Raw genomic sequence first — 16,011 nt, forward strand, 5'->3', positions numbered from 1 at the left:
TTATGTCCAAAAATGAAAAAAAAGGGAAAAGAAAAAGCATGACAAGTGAAAAACAAGCTGTATAAATCAGATTCATTTGGAGAATACAGATGTATCTAAGTTAAACACAAAATAGGGTAATATATACCCACTTCTAAATTGCCCTGCATTTATTATTGTAATTTGGATTTTCCATTTAGCAAGATCACATAGTAATTCTCCTCAAATGCTAGCTGCTCCTAGATCTTTGTAATAAATACTTATGTAAAATTTAGAACTGAGAGCTCTATTACCACAAATATTCTGAAACAGCTGATATCTATAAGAAAAAAAGATGCAATAGAAAAGGTTTTTAAACCTGTGGTAAATTTGCCAGCATCAAGTCCTGCATCAAAGAATGAATTTAGGAAGACAGAGAGAGCGATACAGAAATGCCAAGAGACCTTCATGGATTTACAAATACTTCATATAAACAAATTTTCAAATAGCTTTATTCAGAGTAGCCTTTCTGCTCTATTAAACATAGCAAACAGCTGCCAGATTTATTCAGACAAATAATCAACAACCATAGAAGTAAAATGGCAGAAGAAAAAGGAATTTTGGCAACAACTCCACAGAGGACCACAGCTATTCTCCAAGTACACTTCTTCTATGTGCTTGTGGTTCTGTATGGCCAGTCAGAAGGAAAAAAAGCCCTCAGTCACAGTAAAACATACAAGAACTCTATCAAAATATCACAAAGCAAGCAAATATAAAAAAGGGGGGAGGGGGGAAACGAAGCATAGTAACCTGCCTTTTGTTCACTACAACCTCAGCTACATTTTTTAGAAGGGAACAGTTTAAAACAAATGTGCCACAGCCTCGTTCAATCACTCACCTTGGTTTGCTGAGCAGGTATAAAGCAGAGAGGCAGGCTTTAGCCAGCATAGGGTAAGAACAGCAAATAAGTATCAATTGGTTAAGAAAACAAAGCACAATCCTAACTTTTCACTGCAGCCATATGATTAACTGAAAATGATCTAGGGAATATTTAAGCTACTTTCTTAATCATTCAAAAATACAAAACCAAGAAATGCTCAAAAGCAGTAATTAATAATACATAGCATTACTCAATGGTGTTCTTGACTGCTTGATGGATATACTGAGTTTCTGAGCCTTACACAGCAATGAGACAGGATCCCATGGGTATATTTTCATCTCAATGTGAAGAGATTTACACATGTAAATCCCCATACATTGAGATAGATGAGTAAACACTATTACATTTGAATGCACTCAAAATGTAATCATTTTTATTTTAAAATATCCAAGAATCATATCCAAATTAACGGTAGCAATACAGACTATTCCATTTAAAACATGGTCAAAGCTAAGTACAATTTTCTCTAATTATTTTGTATAAAGTATTCAAGTCACTAAAAGCTCTTAAAGAGGTTTGTGTTGGAGGTAGCATCAGAAATTTACATTCCTTAAAGACGCAACATTAGAATAATGCAGATGTATATAAAACATGTCACCTTTCTAAAACAGTATTTCAGCAATAATATTTTTAATATGAAGTGTTTGAAAGGAAAAATATTAAAATCATCTTCAAAGTATCTGTGGAACGGGTACAGTAATAGCATTTGAAAGTAGCCTTAGAATAAAGACAGTGAAGACAGACACCATATCAGTGTATGTTTAGTTTATTTCCTTGAGCTGGGGTTCTAACTTTCTGCTTTACTGCTAGTAGGAAAGACTACTGCTTTCTACTGCTAGTAGGAAGCCAAAACTCTCTGAGCCAAAAGACTGTTTCAGGGGAAAGGGTGGGCTTTGTGCTTTTAAAGGCACACCGAAAAGCTGTTGAATACCACTGCATATCCTTTTAAAGATATTTTTAAATTAAATCATTGGTATCAGACTGAATACCAACAAAGACTAACACAAACAGCTACACTGGAAGCACTTGCTGTATGCTTTCAAACTGAAAGGCACACAGCCCTCTTTTCATCCAAATACATTTATTGAAGCTGCTGAAGTATTTCTCACCTTGCTCCTTCTTAAAGTCTTTCTCAGACATAGTCACAGGCAAAAGCAGTTCTCCAACAGGGGGTTGAATGTTAACATCGAAACGATCATCCTTTGTGCTGGAAAAAGAGAAATTACAGAGAATCAACCAAGTGCTTCAACATAGACGAATATATACACATCAGCTCCAAATTCACCACGGAATATATAAACAGTGTTAGAATCACCTGCATGATTTCTACCTTGTTAATCCAAAAGCCTGCTAATTTCTTATATCAGAAAAGCTGATCCATTTTCTCCAGTACAAATGTAGTATTAATATAGTATGCATGCTCTTGTATTTCTGAAAAAGTAACTTTTATTCATATTAATGTGGGCTTTTTTGTAATCTATAAGGCATCACACTCAAACTAAATGCTTGCAAAGGACAAATTATTACACATTTTACAATTTCTTTACAGGAACCGTTATTCACAAATTCCGTCATCAGCAACAGCTGTCCCAAAAATAGGGCTAAAACTAGGAAAGGTATAATTTCAGACAAAAAGGATTATTAGTGTCTGAGAAAAAACCCAAACAAACCTAACAATAAACTTGGCATTAAAAAAGAAATATCTTGGGTCACTTCAATTTCTCAACTTTTTGTATATTTAAACAAAAACACACAGTATATTGGTTGATTTAAAAGCACACTGGAAAGTCGCAGCATTTAAGGCAGTTTTCGTAGTGGCACAGAGTTAAACAAATTACTATCAGGAGTAACATACTACTATCAAATGCTATACATTCCTCCTGAAGAAATAAATACCATATACTGAACTTGCCCTCCTCTATCCATTAAATCCTCTTGAGTTTCCAAATATCTCATCTTGGACTCCAAGTCTAGATAAACTCAAGATACATTCACTCTGCTATGTTTGATTGACTAACTACGCTGTAAGGGATTCAGCTAGCAATCCAGGATCAGTACATCCAGTCAGATTCTTTGTTAATGCTTTGAGGCATGAGAAATTTTTAGAATACTTTTTTTTTCTGATGTACCGAATAGTCAATACATATCGATTGCTAAAATGCCTCAGATATTCTACTTAAATATAATGATGCAATCATTAGAATGGGAAATATATTTCATCAATTAATATCCACGGTATTTAAATCAACTTCAAACATATGTTACTGATATTTTAGAAATCTGCAATTTCAAAATTCTGAAATAAGACAGACTGATGGAAAAAAAAGCACTAGATCACTAATACAGAAAACATATATGTCGCCCTTCTAAAGATGCAAGATGAGCCACATGAAAACAGGCAAGCATTTTATGGTCCCATTATCTCAAATTTTAATACTTACCATAACTGCCCAATTTCACAAGCAAATGCTTATGAACTAGTACATTTTTAGTTTCTAACTTCTGATACGTTACAATTATGCTTATGGATGTAATCTCATGTATGAACTTTTCAAATAAAATTCAGCATTAATGCTAAATTTGTTGAAAAATATTATTTAGTAAACATACAATGAAACAATCCCTTCAAACCTGGCTAGTATTTCCTTTACAAAGAATCATTTAGGAAGTGCTGCTTTAAAAAATTTGTTAGATTACAAATTATCTTTTTTTTTTTTTCCCCCTATACTTCTTCAAATACCATCCACCTCTAAAGTCATTAGCATACTAAAAGAGCGGGATTGTTTGACTGGCTGGCCTGATAAAGTGCACTGTAAAGTAAGAAAGTAATAATTTTTTCTTTAATTTTTCTTTTGAAAACTGATCAAGAATTTCATCAGTTTAAGAGCTGAAGGAAGGGTCTTTAATCAACCGCCTCATAACATTTCGCAATTGATATATATACTTTATATATCATTTATATATATACTTTTTAATATATATATATATACTTACTCTATACTTAGACTACAGGACTAAAACTCTTATCAATACCTTCACTGGTATTGTTCATCTGATCGTTCAACCAATGTTGCTATTTAAGCAAGATGTTCACTACATAATTCAGCATAAAACAGATAAACAGTTTTGTGAACAATGATTCATGTCCTACATTGACTGGACATGCCATTTGTACATAAGCTCGACTTAAAACATCAATGACAAGATTGCTTTGAAATGCTTGTAACAACCTTTTCACAAAAACAAGGAATAAAAGCAGGAGTATAGCTCAGGTTTTATATGGCTGTAACTGCTTGAGAGGACCACTCGGTACCTCTGCTATTAAAAAACATTCCACTTCCCTTTCCTCTAGTGATTAAAAAACTAATAGATATTCTTTGATAAACCATAAACTCTTCATCGTCTGTAATCAGAAATTCTGATTTCTAGTTGTTCTTCAAAACCACATTGTTCTTAATTTCACTTTAGCCAGCACCTGGTTTACTTTGCAGTACTTTAATTTCAGGATACTTCAGTAAATGTATTTTTTTAGCCAGAGAAAATCATCTTCCCTTCTCTTTATCACACAGTTTACAGGCTAAATATACAGCTTTTGTTTATTGATTTAAATATTGTTATTAGCTCTTTATATTACAGATCTTGTAATATCTAATCTAACGAAAGTAATTTCATAATTCCATAGAAACATACAACAATTCAGGTAAGAAGGGGTGCCTGGTAATCACCAGGTCCTACCTTCTGCTCAACCCAGGGCCACCTTAGTTCACATTTTTCAGGACCTTGTCCATTTCAGCTCTGAGTATCTCCTAAGATGGGGACTTTATCAGTTATCTAATGTATAAGTTGAATAACAAAATTGAGTCTTGCACTACAACTACATAATTTCCCCCAATATCTAGTAAATTAAATTCTAGTGTATTTAACTTACTTATTTATACATTGAATACTACAATTAGTATAAATGATGTTTAAACAAAATACGGCAGAAGTGGTTTGAAGCTTGAACAATAATGTTTAAGAATCTGGCAGACAATCGGTTCAAGCTGCACTGAAGCATCTCTCAAGTAGTGTTGCTCTAACTTTCTTGGAAAACCAAGCTGAAGAAGCTTATTAGTAAAAAAAGAAGCAAAACTTCTCAAGCCAACAAAACATAACCAGTTTTAGATTTCAAAAACTGCAGATTGCATTTTCTGGTGTTAGCAAGTGCAATTGATAAGTTACACCATTAATGCAAACACATATGCTTAAAGAGAATTCTGCAGAAGGAAGCTCTAAAAGAATCAAACAAATAGGGATGTCCAAGAACAGTACCTTGCCACTAGTCTGCAAACCTGTTTTGTATTTAATCGTGAACTTAGGGGCAAATGTTAGACATCATTACCCTTGCTGTTGCCTTAATAACTGTTAAACTGTACATATTGTATTTTTAAAAGAGACACAGCATTTTCTTGATCTAATTCCAAGGATCACATGAATTTACCTTCTGGTGTAACCAGTTAAGATGAACAAATGAGAGATGATAATTCTCCCACAGTAACATAAGGAGACTTACCATCTCCATGATTAATGACACTGCAAGACTAACATTCAGCCCTTTAGAAGATGCACAGTTTTAACTTTTCTTCCAATGGCTGCAGTGGGAGCAGCTAACACTTGTCATTTCAAACCAGTGTCCATTTTCCTTATTCCTTCTCTCTTCCCTCATTTTTTTTAAACGATTGGCTCCAGAGGGTTCCTGGGAAAGAAGTTCTCTGCCATAACAAAAGACTTGAGGACAACAATGGCAACAACTTCTTTAAAACTAATACAAATAACATGAACACCTGTGAATGAGTTCTCATAAGATTCCACAATGGCAATCTTTAAAGTCTCAATTTTCAAAGTTTTTAAAAATTATTATTCTAATAGGAGGCTGGGGAATATTCTTCTTGCTATCTATACTATCCTGTTTTTGTTTCACTCCTAGTAGCTGCTTGACCCAAAATACATCTCTTCCAAACCAGCTTGTATTCAAAAAAATCTTCACAGATGATAAAAAAAATAAAGAATGGAAGAGGAAGAGCAACACACTAAGTTCCTGCAAAACATGGAATGTAGAAGTCTAGGAGACTTTGCTCACAGTCTTGCTGAAGAAAGGAAAATATGACATCCTGCTTTTATAAGAAAAAAGGGCAGGGCGACAGAAGAAATGAGAGTAGTTGTTCGTGCCCAGCCTTGCTTTTTCCAGGTCACTTATCTATCTGGACATAATTGCTTTCTGGAACTGGGCCAACTCACTATTTTAGAGTAATGAAGTAAAGAGAAGTGTACAAGATTGCTTGTCTTAATAGTCAACATCTGTAAACAACTTGGTGATCTGCTGACAAAGCACTAGGGAAGGAAACAGCAAGAAACAAGTGAAAATGCAAGTGACAGTGACGTGAAGACAGTCCTGCATCTCTAACATCAGCTTTTAATATATTCCATAACATACCCTACTACTTAATTTTAATCAGATGCTTTTGTGCAAGCATCTACACCTGAATGCACACTTGCACTCAATACAAATACTGACTGCTACCCAATTGATGCTCTTCATTTACTCCTCTTTGCAGACAAAAGTTCTGCATGGGAAGATTCCTACATCAGTGCAGAGTGAGGCAAGAGACTTTCACGCTGAAAAAAATCTCTTCCTTGGAAAACAAAATTTAGAGCAAAAGCTTTTAGAATAAGACAGAACCTGCAGACAGGGCAGACAATGTGAACAGACAGCTTTCATTTCTATCGGCATAACAACAGTATTAGAGTATGTACAGGGTCCCAGCTCTTCTAATAACACTGGGACATAGGAAATGCCAGTATAAGGTAACCAGCCCATTCTTGTAAAAATGTCTGTCACACTATGTTACCGTGATCTCATTATTCTGAGCAAGAATGGGAGGCACAGAAGTTGTTGCTTTCATTCCATTTCTCTTTTTTCTTGGGAGCTCTGAGGTTTAGACTGGGTATTAGAAAAAACTTGACGTAAAGGTTCGTCAGGCATTGGAACAGGCTGCCAAGAGAACTGGTTGAATCACCAAACCTGGAGGTGTTTAAAAGACATGTAGATGAGGTTCTCAGGGACATGGTTTAGAGGTAGACTTGACACTGTTAGGTTAGTGGTTGGACTCTATGATCTTAAAGGTCTTTTCCAACCACAATGATTCTATGATTCTATACTCTTTGCACTTAAACCTTGAGAAAACTAGGGGAAGAGATGCATGGCACGGATACATTCCCTATGCCAAGTTGTTTCAAAGAGAGGTAAACAACATCCTGGATAATTTTCAAAGGAATCGTGAGAAGAAAACAGGTTCTCCATAAATTCGTTTTACCTTCAAAGCTGTGGTTCTTTCATGGCTTTGGAAACAGCTAAGAGAATTTGGAAAGAGGAGATGAAAAGAATAAGGAAGAACAGGTAAGCACAAGCTTCCTTCTCCAGCTCTCAGTGTTGCAAAGAGGACATCTTCCCTTCACCTTTACCCACTCACCAGATACCTACAAGAAACTAGAGATTTGCCTACTGGATTTTACAAATGCAGACAGGAATCTGAAATGCTAAATACATGTACATAAAATAGGATAAGGGTATGCATATGCTGTAGCAATCTGCCTCTGTAATCTTCTTTGCCTTTCCACTCAAGGGATTTGAATGCCTTCATTCCAAATATCCAAGGCCAAATTCTGACACAGCAAAGCTCCCAAATCTTTGTTCAGACATCAAAGGAAACTGGTAAGCTGAAAGACCTAAGAACATCTGAAAAGTAAAGACATGCAAGATAATAAAGATAAGAGATAGTGGTAGGATTGTTGAGATGGTGATTACTACGAGCTCAAGGACTCAAGACAAAACACACCGATGTGGAAATATTTAAAATCTGACAAGGAAATAAAATAAAATTCCACAGTCAGTAGAGTACTGTAGTCAGTCTGCAACATCAAGGATGTGTTTCAACCTTTCCTCTGCTTGCTGGTGCCTACCTGCTTAGCAAAGACTGAGGTCTCTTATTGGGATGGTGAATATACTAATGCTTAACTGCGATTCAACAACATAACAGACTACCTTGCATGTGAGTTAGCCAAAACCAAATTGCTTTATACTTCTAAGTTGTGTATATCCTGCTTGCAGAATCTGAACAAAGTCACCCAAAAGGAAAGGGTAATGCTCACAAAAATCTTTTAAAAGACTGAGTTCCTCCATTTATTCCTCTTTAACTTTCTGCTTGAGAGGCATTAATGTGCAGAACACCAGTGTGGCTGGAGTAGAGAGCCTCTGCAAGGAGATGTCACACCAAAAATAGCAGTGAAGAGATGTTCTCCTTATGAGCACATAGAATGAGCATCCTAATACACATTCTAAATAAACACGTTAGACACAGTTTTCAAGCTAAGGCATTTCACCTCTTTTTAATTAGATGTGTGATCTTCGTAAGCTTTGCTTAATAAAAATAGTATTTATGACAGAGGTCTTTCAATGCTCAGCCCTTTGAACTTCTCTCTATAATGCAGTTTCTCCTTCATTGTCCTTGATTTGTATAACAAATTCAGAAAGTGATCTAACTATTTTATTACTCATGTTGCGTTTTTTTCTTTATACAGTTTGTATTTATTGAACCACTAGTACAACAGCACATCCCTAAGCAGAAAAGCAGTGTTTGCTATGCAAAACACACAGTCCATGATTGGCATCTAAGACCAATTGATCTACCCATTACCACTATCTCCCTACCCCCACAAGCTTTACTACAAAGCTATTGATTTAAACACTGCCGATCGGTTTCCATTTTCTGATTTTGGGCAGGCCAATTAAGAAAGTGAGTAATTGTGATTACACTCCTTCAGGATCAATTACATTTGATGCAAGACAAAGTGGTCCTCTTAGAACAACGTAAAGAAAATGATTATGATCAGGAACACTTTACTGCTGAACATGCTTCTAACAAAAAAGCAAAATAACTGACAGTGTCTTTCATAAAGATATGTTAGCAGGAAATACAAGAATATCGACACTTTTGGGTGCACAGTGTTTCAAGTACATTTTGACAAACTTCTACAAGTCATTCTTCCTATTGGATGAAAGCTTTTTAAGAAGTATGACAAGTTAATAAGGCTGCAGCTGAGTTGTCTGAGACATCACCCCCAAAACATCACACTGCACAATTTCTTCACCGGTACTGAACATCAGTAGTATTTTGAACAATACATGTTTTAACAGTAAAATAGCAAATTTAATGCAAAGAATATTTTACCTAGTTTAATACTATTTTGTAAGAACTACGTCAAAGAGATAAGGCCCTATCAATTAGCGAAGGAACAAAGTAAGCAATTCCTATTCTTAATTTAATTTTAAACTTAGCTTGAGATTTGTCATTGGACTCACATTGTCCAAATCATTAAAATGAATACACCACTGAGGTCTGAAGCAAATCTATTTACAGTGATGTTACTCATGGTCTGGTCGGTGTTCAGGAATATTGATCTGTCTTGTTTGTCTAATAGGAAAATAATAAACAATTACTAGGCAATGTTGGAGAAAGTAATCAGTTTTTATATATCACTAATACAGTAGACCTCCCAAAACATAAAGGTGATGATCTGCATAAAATCAATGTGTTATGCTACATTGCTTATCCTCATCACTGCTAAGATTCTTAGCAGTAAATGGTGTAAGTTTGGAATCAAATCATTAGTATACTGAAAATATGTTCTTGAAAGAAAAATATCTGCTCTATTTAAAAAAAGAGTGTGCCTGCTCGATAAACTAGAGCATATTTGATAAAACAAAACAAACCCAACAACAAATACATAAATAAATAAATAAATAAATAAATAAATATATATATATATATATATATATATATATATTTAGGGAAAGAGAGCCTATCATTTTGAAGCAATTAAAAAATTGCATTGCCTAGAAGGGAACTTCACTTCCCAAACAAACCTAGCATCAGGCAACAGTACAAAGCTGTTTCCAAATTCCAACAAACAGCACACAGATCAGCTACAACAATGCAATGTGCATGAACTATGTGCTGCAGGCATCTTGCTGGAGGTACTAATATCTTTAAAATGACCACGCATGAGCATCCATTGCACAGGAAAAGGTTAGAGGAGTGGGAAAAAAAAAAAAGTTCAATAGTAAAGCTTCTTTGCTTCTAGAATAAGAAATCCTATTTTAGTGGTGGTTCTTTTGGAGTCACTTGGGTCCACCTCTATTATTAAGATTTTCCCACTGTCTTTAATAACCTGTAAGTTCTGCAAGCTGTGCTTAGTATAGTACACTAAAATTTCTACAGTATTTAAAAAAGAGGTACAGAACTTTCTCAAAGGGCTTCCCTTGAACTGGAATGTGGCAACATCTATTCATTATCCTTTTTGTCTGCAGAATACAGAAATCAGTGCTTTTTCAACAAAATATGTCAAAAAACATTATTTCAGAATATATACATATCTATAAAGAATCGTGCAGATCTATTTAGTGACTTTGCACAGTTTCAAAGACTATATAAACTTGAATACCTCTTAAAAGAAAATGTCTAGTTTTCCCCCATCCATTCGTTCCTAATGTTGGGACACTGCTACTATACATTCTCTGGTTTCAAATGCTGGTTTATAACACAGTTCTCACTGGCTGAAAAGGTTCCCTGCTAGCCTAGAATGTAACAGGAACTCATACAAAGGAGGATCTCAAATGCGCCAACAAAGAACGTAAGAAGTGTATGCCAAGTGTATGCCAAGTATGTAAGACAAAATCTAGTTGGCCAGACAGTTATTTGTTCTCATTCTCCCTCTAACCATTTAAAAGAATTAACGGCATGAGGAATAAGCTTCTTTGGACAGAAAATTTTGGGGTGGGTTTCACACAACCATGTTATATAGATCACGAACAGCTGTAATAAACACTCGAGCTAGTCAAGTTCCTCACACTATGTGTTTTTTTCACTTGCAATTTCTTACAAGGGAAAACACACTCAAAATTCTCCAGCAGACTAGTCAGACCTTACTGCTTCCTTCAAGGTGGTGTTATTAAGAAGAATTCCAAGAAGAGGGGGAAAAAATAAAAACAAAGCTCACGAATAGAGAAGTAATTCTAAATCAGAAGACGAGTTAATGCTTCTGCTTGGTATCATTTACACTAAGTGAAAACAGGATCTCCCAAAAACAACTGCTCCAAGAGTTTCTTAAATTACGTGTATAATTTCAAGCCTAGATTTGAGCTTACAATCAAAACCATGTTTTTAGAAGCAAGAGCTAAAAAATTTGGAAGACTGAAGAAAACTGATAATCCTTGTAATAGTAAACCTGAACACTAATTATGTCTTTTCTCTCTATAAACATCTTGGGTATATATCCTGGTGTGAACGGTTGTTGAATTCTTTAAATATTTGATACAGCAAGTCTGGTACTGCCAAGTAAACTTCCAATACAGTACCTTTGCCTTTCGAGAGCAAAAAATTACCCTCCTCCCCAAGAACTCACCATAACTGGAAACTGGCCATCTGAGTAGAATCACAGAAGTCAATACCCATTGAAACGGTGATGGATCCTGCAGGCTCAAGGCACTCTGCATGAAAACATTTTGAACAAGTGAATTACACATGCAAAGCAACAGAAGGCCAAACTTCACGTAACTAGAAAACCTATATTAAAAAAAAAGCTCCATAAAAAGAGCCAATACTTGTAGTTTTATTTCAACTAGGCACCACTCAAATGTCACACTTGCAGGTTTAAGTGTCTTGGATTCTCCCTCCCCACAGTTAGTGCACATGAATTGTTGCCATTTCAATCTTAAAGCCCCACTGTCAACAAAATAAGGATTTGTATCAGAAAAGTTAGGAAAATTATCTACAGAAAAAAATATTGAAGCTACATCCTTTTATTTGTGTACAGATCCAGCACTGAGTTTTCATTTTTAATAATACCAGTTTGCAAATTTAGTTAATCTATAGTAAAACAAAACAAATATTGATAAAATTTACCTCACTACACACAGTAATGGAAAAAGAGCAAAACTTCAAATATTTCATAATTAGTGTGGTTTACTTATTTCTCAATATTCCACTTGCTTTAGTTATGGAAGGGAATAGAGGGATTATGAACCTAAAGTGGCAGATAATTTTGTGCTTTACAAGTAGTGCAGACTGATGCTCCTGTCAAACTAAGGTATCAGGAGACATTCTTAGTTTCTTGGCTATATAACTATACTGTTTCCTCAATGTTATAGACAGAAGGCTTTGTTTTGGGAGGAAGAAAAGCTCTTTCTTTACAAAAGTAGAGGTATTAAAAACAAGCATTGGAGCAGAGTTTGACTTCTCAAGATTACAAGAAAGAAAATCTAGAACTTAAAAGAGAGGAATGCAAATAAAAATGATTGGGCAGGTAGAAAAATGTCTCATTTCTAGTTTATCCATGAATGTACCTGACGCTTTTTAGGAATTGAAGAGTAGGCAGCTGCTCCATGTCAAAAGGAAACAAAATTTCTGTCAAATATGGAAAACATAAAGGTGATGCAGTTAGGCAAAGACTAAACTAACGGTAGGGAATGAATAGAAAATGAAGTACTTCATGAATTCTGTGTAAAGCATCAAAAGATTACAGGCTCCAGCTCAACTTTAAACTAAACTTTACCAAAGACTTCAAGCTTAATGTTTTCAAATGGGGTTTCAAAGGCACCTAGCCAACAAGAAAATACTGTGCACAGGGACTTAACTGAAATAATTTGGCCCATTTCTGCTGGCAAAATCAGGACAATTGCCAACAGTAATTGCAGTGATGGAGGCGAAACTAGACTTATACTCCAGTAGAAATACCTGTCTACACTGACAATTCTGTTGGTTCTGCCGGGCAAATTATAGGATGTGTTTTCCAAATGCTGGAAACACAAAAGATATTAAGAAGAACAAGGCATATAAAGTGATAGATAAAGTGACAAAGAATACAGAAAATTTGCATCCGAGCAAGAAATGCAAGATTATTGGAAGGAACTACAGATGATATGTAGCTTATTTTCTGCAGAAGAAACCAACAGCTTCACAGGACAGATATGACAATGTCTTTCTTGGGGAAATAAATACTTTAAAGGGTAGGATTGTCTCGTGGGCCTCAAGAAACCAGAACTGGCTAACTTATTAATTCCAGATTTTTTCATAGTTTTTATGTGACAGAAGTGAATGCTACTGTTCACTGAGTGTTATCGTGAGTACACTATCTCCTCATCTGATTTACAGTATTAGTAGTTTTCTACTTGTAAGCCTTTGTGACTTTATTTCTTTAAATCTTTGAAGGAAGTGATATAAAATTATGCTGATAACTTGAACTCATAACTCTGTGCTGGACTTCTTACCAAACAGTTCACTTAACACAAAAATTATCTTTCCTAATAACTGTCTTGATCAAGTATGTACCACTACAAAATGCAAATTGTTCTAAAATTTTAACTCTTGTTCTTTCTGTCTACACCACAATGTACTAAAACAAAAAAGTGTTGAGAAAAGCAGGCTGTATGCACAGGTACTACCCTCAAATTAAAGTTGCTGTGATCTGTGTTCTTTCTCACATTTTCTACCCTTTTCTGCTAACAGAAATTTAGCAAAAAAAATCCTGATCAGAAGGTAGAAAGTAAAATTATTTACGTTAGGGCTGATTACAGCATCACTTTCTACCTAGTCTAAGAAGATGTGCTTTGTGAAAGTATGGTAGACACAAACTAGACTAAAACACACACTTCCACTCCACTGCCAAAAGCTCACAAGGGAGGCAATGAGTGCTCTGAGCCACCAAAACAAATAACACATCTACAAATGTTTTTTAAGACAGCAATTGTAAATACCTAGATCAAAACTTCATTCTTAATAGCAGCCTGTTATAGACATTTTGGGACTAGGCTGTAAGAGAGTCAAGGCTTGTGGGGAGACAGAAAAAATTTATTACATCAACTGGAGTTGCAGGTTGCTTTCGGGCATGGAAGTTCTGATCTAAGGAGTTATTTTCAAAGTCAAATACAAGTAGGGGAAAGCTGAATTAAATTTTTGTTAAAATCAGATTATCTAAGAAAAGATAGTTGCATGTGTGTGTATGCATACATACATATACGTGTGTATACATACGTACATATTAGTATATGTATGACTACACAAAACCACTTTCCTATATTTGAAATTTTGCAAGAGATTAAGATTCCATATTTTTCAAGATGAGATACAATTACCTATTGGATTGAACTCATGCACCCTCATGCCTGGAGGCAATTTCTTCTCCTTGATGTGAATATTCTCTATCTTCTGATCAGTTGTATTTGTTACTGTCACTTGCACAGATACCATATGATCACCAAAAATGCCTGGCTGTCTTGAGAAGTGATAATGAGCTGCTAATCCTTTTCCACTCATTCGATGAAGCAGTTCATGTGTTTTTGTTGGCACAGAGACTTGGGTAGTGACCTGTTAAGTGCAAAACAACAGTTGGTGAATGTTGTAAGTGAAGAACAGATAAAATAACAACTAAATATTGCACTTTTCACTCAGCTAGAACACCTGCTTTCTAGTTGGAATTTTAGTGAACAAGAAACATGTAAGGACACATTCAAATCCATAAACAAATTGCAGTAACATATATCAGACAACAGAGTCTAAAAATAACATATCTGGTGCTGAGAAATAGTAGCTTTAACTTCGTTGTATTTGCCTCACTTTCCATTATAAATCTGTTTTCAATATTTTAACCCTACCGTTATCCATTAAATTATCAGAGGTTTTTTAAGAGTTACAGTTAAAATAATTACATTGTCCCAATGAGAAGTCTCTTTCCATTCATTGCATCAGAACTCAAGGGTGACCCCAAGCCCACTGCATAGTGTGAAAGTATAGTGAGAAATTGACTTATCTTTCTCTTGTTAAAATCACAAAAAAATGTTGCTTAACAATTATATCAGTCAAATACTAAAACTACAGTTATATGGAACAGAAGGATGTTGCCACTTTTTTAATAGTCACATTGCCACCAGCAGTAAGAGAAATCCCAAGGATGTTTCAGTCCATTCTATCCTGAAAAAGTAGCATGAATAGAAGACATTCAGTGTCCAAACAAATTCCCAGAAGATACTGCTGACAAGGAAATCCATAATCATGAGATCAAAAGTGCAAAAGTAAGAAATATGCAGAAAACTGCAAAAAAGTGAATCTGAATTCTTTAAAAAGGTTTTAAGGAAAGGCTAGAAATTACACGAAAAGTAACACTATACAAACAGAACCTGGAGGCTGAGAAAGCCAAATGATCAGCATGAAAAGCCTATCTGTCTGGTCAATGCACTATGAGCTACTGAACTTCATAGTGTATCTGTTAGATACACTATTTCTATTTCAATTGATGAGCATCCATCTTCTCTTGCCCTGCCCACAGCCCCTAAATGAAAGAGACAACTGCACACAGCAGGCTGTTAAAGACTCCAAGCAGCTAAGCAAGGAGAATGGGCTTTTATCTTGCCTTCCCTACAACACTCTTACAGGTTGCTGCATTTTCCTGACTGTCACTTTTAACATTGAGGGGCTGATCATATGACTTAGTGAACACTTTCAGTACTATGAGAAACTGGCAAGAACTGAGATTTAAACTCACAAAGTGTTATAGAAATGGGAGAGTATGTGCAAAACATAAGGCTGTAAGAATCTTGTTGAAAAACTTCAGAAGTTAGCCAGGACATAAAAAACTTGATCTTCCTCTCTGAGCACCATTTTCTGAACCGGAAAGCCCAGGCCAGTGATATCCATCACCTTAAATGAGTATCTGTAAAGATCAACTAATAAATGTTTACAAGTGTAAGCACTACATTGATGAAAGCTGAAGAAAACTACCTAAGAACTGAGTGTCTGTTCAGAGGTGGCTTTGAAAGGTGCATTAACTTTCACACGTGTACTGAATGAAGGGCAAATTATGAAGGGAAAAAGGCAGAAAGGCTTCCCATTTCCTCAAAACTCAACCACTATGTGACTGGAATTAGAACAACAGATACAGGACGTGACTGAGCAAACACCTCTGCATAAACTTCCACCTCAGATTTCACTTTCAGCTTTCCACCTAGTGTTTCTTTCTCCAAT

General features: G+C 35.3%; 1 protein-coding gene across 1 annotated transcript in view; it reads right to left on the bottom strand.

Moving 5' to 3' along the window:
* The window catches only part of AP3B1 (adaptor related protein complex 3 subunit beta 1), a 158,663-nt gene that overhangs the window by 16,659 nt on the left and 125,993 nt on the right, over window positions 1–16,011 (bottom strand). The window contains exons 23-25 of the mRNA XM_065655822.1: window positions 14,127–14,358; window positions 11,399–11,483; window positions 2,008–2,105 (exon numbers count right to left, since the gene is read on the bottom strand). Coding sequence (XP_065511894.1) covers window positions 2,008–2,105; window positions 11,399–11,483; window positions 14,127–14,358 — 415 coding nt within the window. The remainder of the gene's footprint in view (window positions 1–2,007; window positions 2,106–11,398; window positions 11,484–14,126; window positions 14,359–16,011) is intronic.

Source organism: Caloenas nicobarica, chromosome Z, assembly GCF_036013445.1.
Source record: "Caloenas nicobarica isolate bCalNic1 chromosome Z, bCalNic1.hap1, whole genome shotgun sequence".
Taxonomy (NCBI): Eukaryota; Metazoa; Chordata; class Aves; order Columbiformes; family Columbidae; genus Caloenas; species Caloenas nicobarica.